At 33.1% G+C, this 14,643-nt stretch overlaps 1 protein-coding gene and 1 long non-coding RNA gene across 2 annotated transcripts in view; both read right to left on the bottom strand.

Annotated features, from left to right (window-relative positions):
- LOC109847197 (NADP-specific glutamate dehydrogenase) overlaps positions 1–6,539 on the bottom strand; it is a 13,762-nt gene extending 7,223 nt beyond the window's left edge. Inside the window, exons 1-5 of the mRNA XM_020416442.1 lie at positions 6,308–6,539; positions 5,399–6,205; positions 3,297–3,426; positions 2,982–3,183; positions 1–63 (exon numbers count right to left, since the gene is read on the bottom strand). The exon at positions 1–63 is cut by the window's left edge and continues 24 nt beyond it. Coding sequence (XP_020272031.1) covers positions 1–63; positions 2,982–3,183; positions 3,297–3,426; positions 5,399–5,972 — 969 coding nt within the window. The 5' untranslated portion in view covers positions 5,973–6,205; positions 6,308–6,539. The remainder of the gene's footprint in view (positions 64–2,981; positions 3,184–3,296; positions 3,427–5,398; positions 6,206–6,307) is intronic.
- Positions 778–2,974, bottom strand: LOC109847204. The gene is made up of 2 exons (XR_002248611.1): positions 1,227–2,974; positions 778–1,117 (listed from the first exon to the last, which is right to left on the bottom strand). It is a non-coding gene; the product is annotated as an uncharacterized LOC109847204 (long non-coding RNA).

The raw sequence follows: 14,643 nt of genomic DNA, 5'->3' as shown, positions 1-14,643 counted from the left end.
ATCGAAATCACTTCCTCCTGCAGCACCTCCCAGTTTATATGGTGATAGAGCATTCTTTAGTGTCTACAAGAAAGTTATGTGCAGAGGAAAGGTGATGTCTCTCATGAAATCATAGGCCACCTTGCTCATAATGATTGACATTTACCACTATAATTAAATTAGTTAAAATAACAGCAATGGTTATATGGTGATAGAGCATTCTTTTAGAGACTACAGGAAAGTAATGTGCAGGGTAATGGTGATATCTCACATGAAAAAGTAAACCACTTTGCCCATAATTATAGTCATAGACATTTCAACAAGAATTAAATTAGTTAAAATAATAGCAATGGTTAAAGAAGAAGAACAAATCTTGCAAATACCTTTAAAAAGTTACAAAATAATAGCAATGTTTAAGTTAATAAGACCAAAAAGCTTAAAAATCTCTGTGCATATGCATGGAATAAGGTTTCCAAAAGGGAAAACGATTTCTGAGAGTTGTTTCATGGATCCACAAGAGAGTACTTGGGTTCTCCCAATAAATAAAAAACGTATCATGCCTGAATCGAACCGGGGTTCGCGGTGGTGGAGGAACCGGATCAGAAAAAGGAGGGATTTTAGTTGTAAGATAGCTAATGAAACCGTAGCAGGAATTGAGATCTCATTCAAAGAGAAAGATAGCAAATATCTGGGGCTTCTTTTTTTATCCTATACGGATGGTCCGATCCGCAAGGACCATGATTGGGAATTGTTTCTACAAACTCTCGCACAAATAGAAGTGTCATTTTCACCAATTAAGGGAGACAGAACAATGAGCACCCAGGTTTGAAACAGTAACCCCTCTTAATCCTTCTTTTATGGTTTATCTAAATGCCTGTTGGTTTTTAGTGTTTGGAAGTTAAAATCTGGTTAAACCCCACTAGTATTTGGAAGTTAAAACCTGGTTAACCCCCGAAACCCATGCCCCAGCCCCTTTTGCCAGTTAAAGAGGGGTTAAACACTTAAACCCCTTCATCCATGACTTAAATCTTTGTCAAATGAAGATTGTGAACAGGATCTACTTACCTCACCGAGGGTGTTACGAGCAATGTAGAATCATACTGTAAAACCTTAAAGACCAGCTCATAAGTTAGAACACCTACTGCCCTGGAGATTGTGAACAGGATCTACTTACCTCACCGAGAGTGTTACGAGCAATGTAGAATCATACTGTAAAACCTTAAAGACCAGCTCATAAGTTATAACACCTACTGCCCTGGACACACACTTATAAGCTTATACAACCTAAAAACTCCAATAAGATTCAGCTTTATCCTAGGAAGTACAAAGAAGGTTACACCTTATGCATGTTGTTATCTCCAGTTACATCGACATGAACCCGCCAGCAGGGGCAGATTTATAGACAAGGCTAGGGGTGCAGGTGCACCCCTAAAATTTCCAAATTAGCATATGAACCCTCGTTGGGTTTACAATCTGCAACCCCCCCCCCCAAAAAAAAAAAAAAAAAAAAAAACAAAACAAAAAACAAAAAAAAATGTATTTTGAGGATTGCACACCTGGCCCAACTTACTAGAGCACTGAAGAAATGAGTAACAAAATTTGAATTAGTCCATTGGAAGTTCAAACCCATATAAATTTCCAACAATAAAGTTATGGGAGCCCAACTAAAAATATAATAATAGAAACCCAAAAGTAATACTAAAATCCAAACCCATATTCTTTGTTGTAATTAATGAGCACAAGTAAAAGTACAACACCAAGTGTAAAGGGATTCTATGATTAATGTATTGTCCTTTTGAGAATTTGGGTCATACTATATAGAATTAGACATCGTAGAAAGGAAATTTTGTAATTCATGAGTTTTAGTAATTAAAATAAGTAAAAAATTATAGGTGAACTTGCTTAATTTTTTTCTAGTTATGGATAAATATCGCAAGAGAAAGTCATGAATGGAGCAGCCATCAACTACTCCAACTTTAAACAATCTTGAGAATTTATAAACTAGTGCAAAGCAAAGCAAAGTAGTGCACTTGAAAGATCTTCCGGCAGATCCTGGACTTCGACCAATGATCTCAGATTATCATCCAAAATATTCCTGGATCCGCCACTGCCCACCAGCATACCTATTATTCTTTTTTTTTTATGTGTATCCTGGTTTCCATTATGGTTCCATACTTGAACATAGTATAGCAATTTAATTTACTTTTTAAACTTAATGTTTCAGCTATGGACTAAAGTATCAGATAGAGGCACCAGACAGGTAAGATAATATAAACTTGATGTTTCAGCCATGGACTAAAGTATCAGATAGAGGCACCTTACAGGTAAGATAATATAAACTTGATGTTTCAGCCATGGACTAAACTATCAGATAGAGGCACCAGATCAGGTAAGATAATATAAACTTGAAGTTTCAGCTATGGACCAACATAGCAGATAAAGTACGATGAATTGGGCAAACCTAATTAAACACTGATGATTGTATCAATAGAATACTACAACATCTTAGCAATACTTGTTTTTACTTAGTTGTACTACATAATTGTAAGGATTGTTTTCTTGAAATAGGCATTTGTGCCTCTTGATTGCCAGGGAGATATTATATGTAAAACACAATCATAAATTCCAATAAAGTCACTTAAACTAAGTGCTGGCGAAATTCACATGTATATGTTTTTTCTTTAATTCAAAACAAACTTTCACTATTTCACATGTTCAGTGTTTCAACAACTTATATTGATCATTTTCAATAGCATTCTTATTACTAACTGTGTTGCACACACATTGTAAATCACAATAGTCTTAATTCTAAAATAACAAAAATGACATGGTTTCAGTACTTCAGTAAAAAGCCTAGAGAAAAATAATTACTTCGCTAAACAGTTTCGTCTTGTAAAATTGTTTATCAATGACATATATGTCAAAGTAGCACGAACTCAGACAAAATAAGTAGTCATGCAGACTGCAGTGAAATCCTTTCACATTGCAAATATAAAAACTACCTGCTCCAAAGCTAGAAATTTGGCAACACTTAAGTTCATGGATGGATGAAATCGAAGACCACCCCTACATGGCCCCAACACCTGGCTAAACTGGACACGGAAGCCTCGACTCACATGTGTCTCTCCCCTGTCGTCAAGCCAGGGTACTCTAAAAACAATCATGCGTTCTGGTTCTAGTAAGCGTTCCAAAATGTGAGCATACCTGGAAATACAATTGCAAGAAAACTGATGTTTTCAGGTTTGCGTCACCAGATAAAATAAAAAAGATAACTACCTTCCCATGTTAGATAGCTCAAGTGTTTCAAAATAACTTACTGAGAGTTTTTCACCAAAACTGGTTCTAAAGAATGAACAAATTCTTGCACTGCCTGTATATACTCGACTTCATGAGGATCTCTTCTTAACACAGATTCAACAATGGAACCAGCCGTTTTTGACATTAAAGCTATGTCGCCGCATGCCACAGTTAAAAACAATAAACTGAAATTTAGTAAGCAATGATGAAAATGTTCCATATTAGTAGAACATTGTTACTCTTTGATCTCCAATAATCTTACTACATTCAAAGTCAAACAGAACAACATCAGGTTTAATAGCGGAATAGATCAGTTAGAGTAAGATTAACAAATGTAAAATGACACAGGTACTAGGTACAGACAAGCATTGATACCTTCAGGCAAATGGAAGTCTCGAACTACTGCATATTTGTAGTAAAATTAAAGTAGATTTCAACAATGGATAGTATATCAAAGGCAACCAGAATATTAAAAATAAATAGAAAGGCCATATGTTCTTAAATTATGTTTAAGAAAACATGTGAGGAGTACCAGAAAGATTCATGTTGCTACCTTATCAAATAAATGGTCAAACTTGCGCAAGCTACAAGTATATAATTAGAGAACATCAATCACAAGTTTTCTTAACAAGTTTTATGAATAGTACATGCATTGAGATTCTGTAGGCGTAGATCAGATGTACCTGATGAAAAACTTAGGCCTTATATGAGGTGGATATAAAAAGGACCAAAACGAAAAAGAACATTGTGATTATGAAGATTCAATTATGCTATGTACTACTAAAATAAGCAAAATAAAGTTCTACTCTGGTGTGACAACAACATCATTGGAGTAGATAATCACTCAAATCTCTGATAGTCAAATGTCACAACATATTCGCAATCCCATGAAAACGCAAATCAGATGAAATTAATTACCTAAAGGGATTGTCATTGATACAGAGGATGTTTATAATGTCAAATTTCCAAGAGATCACTTATCCTGAAATTGTTCCATTCTCAGCATACTAAACTATGAATTATTTTTCCATGATTCCTCACTCAGAAAATGATTGATACAATTATTATATGAATCCATGGCCACTGAACATGCTTTAAACATAGAGACTTCCCTTGATTCCTCAATCAAAAATGCTAGCTAACTCTCAAGTTCATAGGGATTGTTTTATACCTAGTTCCCATTATCGTATATCTCATGTGAGGCTATTTGACAATACTTGGAGAGCTACACGTTTACTTATTATGTGACTTGATGCACTCATCTAATATGTTCAATATTGCAGAGCAATGTTATAAGGTGCCTTGGATGTTCATGGCATGAAAATAGAATAAAAAACTAACAAGGTTGATCTATAAGCTCGATGAACGATTGCCTTGAGAAACAGCTCAGTTTTGCACTCACAAATCTAAACTCTCTGTGATCCTACCATATGAAACATGAGACATTAGTACTGATCAAAAGACGACTTATTCAATTATAGTAAACAATCACAAACCATAAGCAATTGGCAGGAAGCATTAACAGAGACCAGAATAAATAATGGTAGTTACGCTACTGGGCTGCCATGTTAGATATCTATCAGGAAATTGGCAATCTAGATGTTGATATTAATAAATTTGGTTGTGCATAGCTATTAAGTATCAGTGATGAATCAAGGCAAACATTCCAGATGGACCATAGCATGCAAAACCAATGCTCAGTATGCATCATTAACAAGCATTAATAAGAAAGTCAAAAGACCGAAATTAGCTATTGTATGGAGCAATAGTTCTTAAATTTTTATGCTACTCGACAACTGTTCTCCAGTGAAAATCATATATGTTTTGAATTAATCAATAAAATAAACCTAGCATCACAACAGTGGTCTAAAGAATGTGCTACATGTAACCACCAGCTGTAACTATATGAAAGAGATTCTACAAGCATACTTTATTTGTGATATCAGTTGTAGTCAGGAATTAAAATGCACTCATACAATGAATTTAACTTTGAGCTTCTATGGTTTTATATAAGTATTCTTACCCCTGTGCTACACCATGTAGGAAATAATAGAATGCAAAGTCAAGTATTACTCAATTATTTCATCATAAAGAAACTTAGAGTAAATAACAAGTTACTAACCTTTAATGTAGACGGGCCTCTCGACCATAGGCAAGCCCTTGTCTTTGGAGGATGCCATTTGGAGCCGAAGGGCCTCCTTATGAAGCAAACTGTTATTATGTTCTTCCAAAGCACTCATCTGCATATTCCTACTCCCCTCATTCCCATAAGGGTTCCTCCTATGCTTCCTCCCATATTCCCTACAAACTGAACAGAAGATCCTCGACGTCCCCTCGTGCATATCAACATAAGCCCACTTATAGGTATCGGCCCACTCTTCCCTCCACTTCTTCACCACCTTCTTCTTCCTCTTCACTTGAGGCAACTTCCCAAGGTCATGTGAGTCTTCAATAGGGGTGTGCGCAGCCAAAAGCAGATGCTTTTGGTCCTCTTGCTCTTCGATGGCTGGAGTTTCTTGTACCGTAACATTAACGAGGGGAGTACTAGCAAACGAAGGGTCATCATCACCAGGCCCAATCTCTAGATCTATTTCTTCTCCAATTCCCCTAACAACTAAGTGATGCCGGGCCTGCCTTAATAAATTAATCTCATCCATGCTCGAATTCATCTCTAAATCCCTCTCTGGCGCCAACATTCAGTCTAAATTAGTTTATCCACGCAATGAATTAAGCATCTCCCTCCAACTAAATAATCTAAAAATCAAAAACAGTAACTAACATTAACTCAATTCCGAGGGCTAACCCTCACTTTCATCAGGCAACTTCGCTGTCAAATTATCTTGAAACGAACTAGAACTTCATCTGATGTTCATTATCGGATCAAGACAAGAATCAAGCATCACAAAACCCCAGCTTCGTATCAGAAACCCTAGAATCGTAAACCAGCAGACTATCAGTAGAGAAGAAGATCAAAAGATGAGAATTTGTTTGCTTTTTCGATCAAAATCGGGACGATGATGAATAAATTTACCTTAACTTGGATTGAAGAAAGAAGGGAGTGGAGGTTTTTCTTTTTTTTTCTTTTTTCCCCCTCCCCCTTGTTTGGGGCTTTTTTCTTTGGGCAGCGCCAATAGACTTTGGGTTTTCTTTTCGGATTTTTTTCCTTTTTTTTTTTTTTCTTCTTTCTGTTTTAAGTCGAGGAGAGGTGTGGATTTAATCAATGGGGCGTGTTGAAGGAAAGAGGAAAGGGCACAGGTCGGAGTGGAAATGGAGTTTGAGATCCGATATCTGATAGGAAATAAAAGTTTGGATCCGGATCCAGTAAAGAGACCTTTTTATTATGGAGACCGTAAAGAAATATTTGTGCAAGTCATTCCTCGATTCCATTTGTAGTAGTGTGCACCAATTCAAAGTACGATCCTCTATTTTTTTAAATGTTGTATTTTAGACTTATCTTCCTCTAATGTCCTGTTTGGATGGAGGATAGAGAGGGGGAGGGGAAGAGAAATGTAGCTTGCACCTTGTTTGAGAGTTTTTTTAAGGATGATAGAGAGGAGGAAGGAAGGGGAAAGGAGGGTAAAATTGCTTAGTTTTCTCTCCCCCTGATTTGGGCGGTAGAGGAGGTTAAAGGAGGATAAATGGGTGTAATGACATTCTTACCCCCATCAAAACAAATAAAATAGCTGATGTGTTAAACTTATTAGTATAAAATCATTTATGTAAATTTACATATATTTACTTCCTTTTACCTTCATTCACTTTACTCGACTCCCAAACAACATATTACAATTCTCTTTTCTTCCCTTCCCTTCCCTTCCCGTTGTTTACCTTTCCTTCCCTTCCCTTAGTAAACTCCCAAACACACCATAAATGTTAATATATTTAATTTGATTATTGTATGCTTAATATTAGAAATTATATCTACTCTTCTATACTTAAAGGATGACTTTAATACATTTGATTTAGAAATCATATCTACTCATTTATGCTTAGAGGAGGATCTAAGTTTTTATACGTTTGATTTGATTTGTTGTTTATGATAAAGTAAAATATTGTAACATAAACAGTAACTTTAAAAAAATAGTGGGAGATTTGATTTACTATTTACGGTATAGTATTTTTCTGTAGGCTGCAACAGACGGAAGAAGGGATCGATTTACTGTTCACAGCATAGTAGTTGTTGTGCTTCCCTGTGACCACCCGAAGGGTAAGAAAGAGATGCTCCGTGTAGCTAACCCCAAGTTTGGTAGCAAAGAGAAAGCCTGGAGTTAGAAGCAAAAGCGCAAGTAAGCAAGGAGAGTAGACGAGTGAGGGTCAAATCCCCGAACAAAGGGATAGAGGAAAGCCTATCGGTAGAGATCACAGTGTTAAGCAAGGTGGTAAAGTGAAGAGTGAATCCAATTGAAATATGCCCAACCGACCAGATAGGGTTGTTGGCCTTTTTGTTTTGATGATGTTTTAACAAACAATTTATAACTAATATTGTTTGTCTAGTGTTTATGTTTTCTTATTTATTCTAGGCAAACAATGTGTTGGAGGTTAGATGGATTGCGCCTTAACGATCATATCCAATGAAGGTTGGCAGAATATCAGAGTGAAGCAATGCAATTCAAGTCATATTCAAGATCAAGCTTCATCCGCACCAAGTCAAGCATATTGAAGATCTCATAGCTTGGGTAATTTAGTTTTAGGTTTATATTATCTGTGTTTAATACTTCAAGTTCAATATCATATACACACACATTTTATTGGTTTCTATGTATATATATATATTTATATATATATATATATATATATATACACACACATTTTGGTTTTATCCACAAACAAAGTTTTTACAAATAAATTCCAAATTTTGTTTATACATGTGGATAAGTTGTTTTGGTATTATAGGTATGAAACACGAGTTTTATTTATACACATCTCATTTGTTTCATATTCTATTGTATTCGCAAAACTTTTATGTTTTTGGTTTATAGACTTTAACAACAATAGTTTATATCCTTGTATAAAGTTTCAAAACATGGTTTAGTCATTTTGACAAAAACAAGTGTTGTTCGTTTTCATGTTTTGGACTATTTTGAAAAATGATGAGTTTTCACAAATAGGGAATGAAATTTGAAAAATTCTTTTTGTAATATATTTATTATCATGTCTACAATTATTTCCTAAAGTTTTACATTTTTCTGAATTTATTTGCTATTTTTAAAAAGGTTTACATTTTAGCTTTACTATTCATTACAGGTTGATTATGTGTTATCAATCAACTGATGCAAGGGATCAGTCGGCCGAAGAAATCGCCTGGAAAATACAAATGTTTTTTGTTTTTGTGACTGTTGAACTATCAGTCGACTGATGATGTCTTTAGTCGACCGATGAGCTGCTAGTTGCCTGTAACGGTCAGCTTATCAGTCGACTGATACTGTTCATCAGTCGACCGACAGCCTTCTAACGGCTAGTTTTTCAGATTTTTCAGTTTTCGTTGTTTTGTCTTTTTGCTTGGTTTTTCTTGGTTTTTAAGCTTTGCCTTATGATCCTATATATACACTTTGGCCTCTAACATTCTGAAGCGATTAATTGAAGTTTTAAAGACAAGTTTATAAGAGTTTAGCTTGTTTTAAAGCGTGTTTAAAAGTTTGGTTTGTGAAGAAATTTTCACAAGGGCTTGAGGAGATAATCTTTGGTGTTTGGGCATTCAACTCATCTCCCTCTCTCTCTTGTCATCATAGAAAAGTTTTTCTAAACTCATATCTAGCTATTTATATGTTTGATTTTCATTTCCATAAGCTAGAATTTATTTTGAGTTTAGATTTATTTTGATTATACTCTTTGTTCACACATAACCTATTGAGCTTATTGTATTTGCATACATAGTATAATTTGGGGTTGTGAAAGTTTGTAACATTGAGTCGAGCTATATTGAGTTCTCATCTTATTTAGAGAACAATTTAATTTGTTGAGCGTTAATTTGTGAGTTTCACTTTGTATTGCACAAGCACACCAAGAGGAGTATAGAGGTGAGAGATGTGGTCGGTCCCAAGAGGAGTAGTGTCGGTAGTAAAGCCTAGTGAGAGGTAGTAATTTCGAGCACTTGAGGGAAACACGTGAGAGGCCAACACTTGAGGTGATAGCTGTGTAGTTACATTGTGAGTGATTGTGAACGTTGATCGGTAAGCGTTAAAAAAGCGATATTGTGTGGTGTAAACGTTATTCGGGTGAGTGTTGAAAACCTAATAGTGTAGTGGATTCTCCCCGAAAGTGGAGAGCGGAGACGTAGGACGGAAGATCCGAACTCCGTGATCATATTGTTTGTTTGTGTTTGCTTTGGCGCACTTATTTTTGTGTTCATCTTATATCGCCTATTGCATCTTGTTTATTTCACCCACTATATTGTTTGCCCTTGCTCAGTTTACTTATCCTTGCATATATAACTTGTTGAATATCATACTTACTAGGTGTTAATTAGTTTTTATTGGCATTAATATCGGATTAGAGTAGCATAAACCCTATTCCCCCCCCCCCCCAGGGTTTTCCCCAGGGTTTTTCCCTAGTGACATTAGGGTCTAACAAGGGTTGACAGGTCTCATCACGTGTCTGGTTAATAAGTAAATTAACCTCTTTTTTACCATGCCATCAGGTCTAGCTAATAAGAGGTCAGTTTTATAAGATTATTATTTTTGAAATACGCGGGCTACTAATATCGTGTAATTATTGATATGTAACTAAGATTAGTCTGATTGTTATAATTTAAACGGGACTAATAGTCCTCTATTAGTGGCTTCCTCTCTCTACTTCATTTTCTCCCTCCTCCACTAGTTATGACACCACTACTCCCTCCATCACCTCCTCCAGATCTCCTGCCCTTTCATCTCCTTCTCTATAGACATCTGCCACTTCCACTCCGATGACTGTGTTGACTTCCTATCATCCGTCTCCACCTCTTCCCTCCCCTTTAATGCCTTCATTGCCGACGCCGACTACAATAACAATGATTTTAAGATGCTGAAGAGGTTCAACGTCAATGATGACTGCCTAGTCTTCGAGGGGTTGTTCGAGTTCTGCCAAGCTAGCGTTGGGGGATCGATCAGGATGAGGGCTTGGTTTTTTTTTTTTTTTTTTGGGGGGGGGGGGGGGCTTGGTTTTTTTTTTTTTTTTTGGGGGGGGGAGGAGATTTAGGGACGATGGTTTATGTTGTAATTAATGATTACTAATTACATGAGACTACTAGCCTCGTGTATTTTAAAGGTAATTTTTTTACAAATCGATTTGTTTTCGGCTAGCCTTAATATTGTGGTGAAAAAACTATTTTGCCAATTATTATGTAAAATGATCAATTGTGCTAATACTTTTTTAAAAGCGGTTTTTAATAAAAATTGTCCTTTCAATAATATACATTAGATGTGGCCAAATCTACTTTGATTGGAATTTTACGTAATTAAATGAGACTTCTAACCCACCAGTGCATGGTGGATCTACATTGATTGTTATGGGGTAGTTACACCCTTAACACTTCTAAAATTCTATTTTGAAGCCCTTTTAAAATTGCAATTGCCCTCATAATTTTAAAGAAATTGCATCCAGTCCCTACTCATATAGCCACTACACAAATGTATACTTGTTGTCTAACCCCCTAAGAAAATTATTCTAGATACGTCACTATAGTTACTTTTGTGAACCAACAATAAAGTTTTTATCGAATACCAAAGAATTTATTAGTTTGACATTCTAGATATATTTTTATTAACTAGTATTGTGCACGTGCTTCGCACGTGCACACACTTATTTTATATTTTGCATCTATTATGCGGATGAGAAAATGATAAAGTAACTCGAAAAAACAATAAAGATTTCTATTTAACCACGATAAATAAGTTTTTAAGTGTTTTTACATATAATTCTATGCAAATTAGTAAAATGAGTAGTATCATTCTAGTGAATCTATGTCAATTAAGATGGATAATCAATTAACTGGTTCATTGTTGTTGATTTTTGGGCTGAGCATGAGTAGAATTTTAGTTAGATTAATGTATATTCTTGCTTCATCATTATGTATACCCATAGTAGCTAAAAATTATAAATTGATTAGGAACAAAAAATAAAATTAATTTCTAAGTACTTGAAAGAAGTTTCTAATGTTTAGCAATTGATTATTTAGTACAATCATTATATAACCATTCTAAATTTCATTTAATTTAATTCCTCTCACAACTTGGTTTAATCTAAGCTTTGATTTATTTTTTTCCATCTAATTCTTAATCTTTCTTAATGGTCTTTTTACTGGATTTTCAATCCTTTCAAACTTTCATATTTCTTGAGTAACATTTGTGCAAATATTATTAGAACGTGCTTATTAATATTGTAAACATTGTTTTTTTGTATATTCTTATTTTTTCCAGAACATGGATGCATACTCAACATGACAAAATACTTTATTTAATGCCATATATAGATTATTATAACTTTTTATAAAAGATGATATAATGTAGCTGTTTCTCCCTCTCTCCTCCCCTATCTATAGCTTTTATTGTAATAAATTGAATGCTAGGCTTTAAAAGAAGGATTATGTTCAACATACAAGCTTGAATCACAAGAGGTACATGCATGATATTTTTTCCTTTGTACTAATTTTAGTTCACACCTTATTAATTATACAACTAATTCTTTTACACTCCACACTCAACTTAAGGTTAATATATTCTCTTACCATCAATAAGTGAATCTCTTTATAAGTATATCCCAACTTTTTCCCCTACTTTTAAGTTGAGAATAATTAAATAATTAAATTTTACCAAATATCATTTTTGAGTTCTTATACGTAATAAAAAACCTACTTATAAGCTAAAATAAGTAGATTGCCGAACATGCTCTAAATCATGAAACTCAAAAAATAATTCAGGATCTAGAAATCACCCTATGAGAAACCCTGAAGCTATAATTCCTGCTAAATCCTTTTCCTGATCATCTTACGTTGGCTCCATTTCCAAATCTCCTAACAATTCCTACAGAAACATTTTGAGGCCGATCTTGATGCTTACTTTTAAATCATAGAAAATGTTTGGAGATACAGATAGAAGTCATGTTTTTTTTAATTATACACCCTAACCTACTCTTTAATCTTTGCCGTTTTGGCTAGGTGTAGAAAGAAGTATATGGTGAAGATTGAATAATAGAGTAGAGTGCATAATAAGAGGATTCATAAGAGTTGACATTCGCTAGAGACTTGGAGGGATTGATAATTAGATGGTAATAAATTAAATTATTGGCTTTTTTGTTTTGATGATATTTTACAAACAATCCCTAATATTGTTTGTCTAGTATTTGTATTTTCTTATTAGGTATTCTAGACAAATAATGAAGTTGGAGGTTGGATGGAATCGAGCATTCACGATCATATCCGTTGGAGGATGGAAGGAATAGTGGAGTGAAGTAATACATTTTAAGTCAAGATCCAAGATCAAGCTTTATCCATAAAGTTTACCAAGACAAGCATATTGAAGACCAATCAAGCTTGTGTAATTTAGTTTAGAAGTTTATACTTTGTGTGTTGGTACTTTAAGCTCAATCATATACACATACACGTTTTGATTTTATAGTTTTCAAGTTTATATAAATATAAAACAAATATACTTATTAAATACATACATATATATTTTATATTTATCATTTTTTTGTTTTGATAAACAATGTGTTTAGCCACATAAACATAAAAACTTAATAACACGTATATAAATAGACTAGTTTTTACACACGTGCAATGCACGTGATTTAATACCATGATTAAGTATTTTTGACAGTTTGTGCTCATTTTTTTCTTTAAACTCTTACATCCCGATTATTTTTTATGTTTGTTTAAATGAGATACACCCAATTTAAATTTTCATGTTGATATTTGAATTGACAAAAAACAAATATAATTTATAAATAATTTGAATTTTTATATTATTTTTTACCGATATGAAACTAAGCTTTATTTGAGAAAGTATAGCATTGTAAAGTGAAAAATATTAAAATAGTGTTATACAAGGAAGGTAAATATTTAAAACCAATATGACAAAATGATTGATTTAAAGTATGTTAAAACGATGCAAAAGAGAATATGAAGTTTATTCCTAATCATTAATAGACTTCATAAAAAAATATAAATTAAAGATTAATGCTAACTATATTTTTATATGATAAAAACATCCATATAAGAATATAAAAGTACTGAAAAAAATTTATGAAACTCCCTTCTAAAGATTCCTAATTTCACTCAAAATAATTAAACTATTCTATAAAATATTCATAAAATATTGTTTTTATTTCTTCTATTTTATTTTTTTATTGAGTTAAGATCAATCCTTCTTCAGGTTTATCATTTATCATTTCTCGGACAATTCTAGAGTATTGTCTTCATCATCTACATTAATTGTGACATCAGGCTAATTTTGTATTTTTTTATGCTATTATCTTTCCTAGGCTCATATATATAAAATTCTTTGTGTTCCTAATTTATTACTTAAATAAATTAGAAGCTATCTCTTTATTTTCCTCTAAAATGAATTCTTCTGATGTGCATCCAATAAGAATTTCTGTTATTTTAATAATATTACCTTTGCTCTATCCCTGTCATTTTCCATAAAGATCTAAACTAAATACCTGCATTATTCATTACCAATTTCTCTTAGATTATAATATTAATATTTAATTTGAAGAACACAGTATGGAATTTATGAATACTTACTAATTTTTCTTATGTCTTCCATGGAGATTTTTTCTTTGATTAGGATAAAGTTATTAAATTATTTTTTAATGTAACTCATTCAGTGCTTCATTAATAGATATGTCTTATGTTAATGCCAATTCAAGTGATTCATTGACGTTTTCTGAATTTTAGATTTATTTCCATCACTTTCCCATTTGCAATGGAAATAACTCAATTCTTTTAAAGTTATCTCTAAATATTCTAATAGTTTCTCCATATGTAATTCCTTGTATTCTTTTACCCTATAAATATTATTAACGTCAAAGATTAAAGTTTCTAAATTAAAATCAATTAATGCTAAGGTATAATATTATAGTGTTTTATCATTTCTATGGATTTAAACATCTATCAATTAATGTTACGAATGTATTTTGGCTACCCCAACTTATTACTAAAATTATATGAAATTACTTTAATTTATATAGTGCCGATAATTTTTAATCTATAATATTTTTAAAAATTTTATCCATTAACCGGATGTTTTTAATCAATTCTTATTGTTTTTGTTTACCAGTATCAACTTAGACTATTCTTAGATGCTGAAAATGGATAGTAAATCCCTAAATTAGAAATTTTAATATATATATATATATGAAAAATACCAAACAATTACACTTTTCTTT

The sequence above is a fragment of the Asparagus officinalis genome, chromosome 1 (genome assembly GCF_001876935.1).
Source record: "Asparagus officinalis chromosome 1, Aspof.V1, whole genome shotgun sequence".
Lineage (NCBI taxonomy): Eukaryota > Viridiplantae > Streptophyta > Magnoliopsida > Asparagales > Asparagaceae > Asparagus > Asparagus officinalis.
This window is presented reverse-complemented; position numbering and strand designations above follow the sequence as displayed.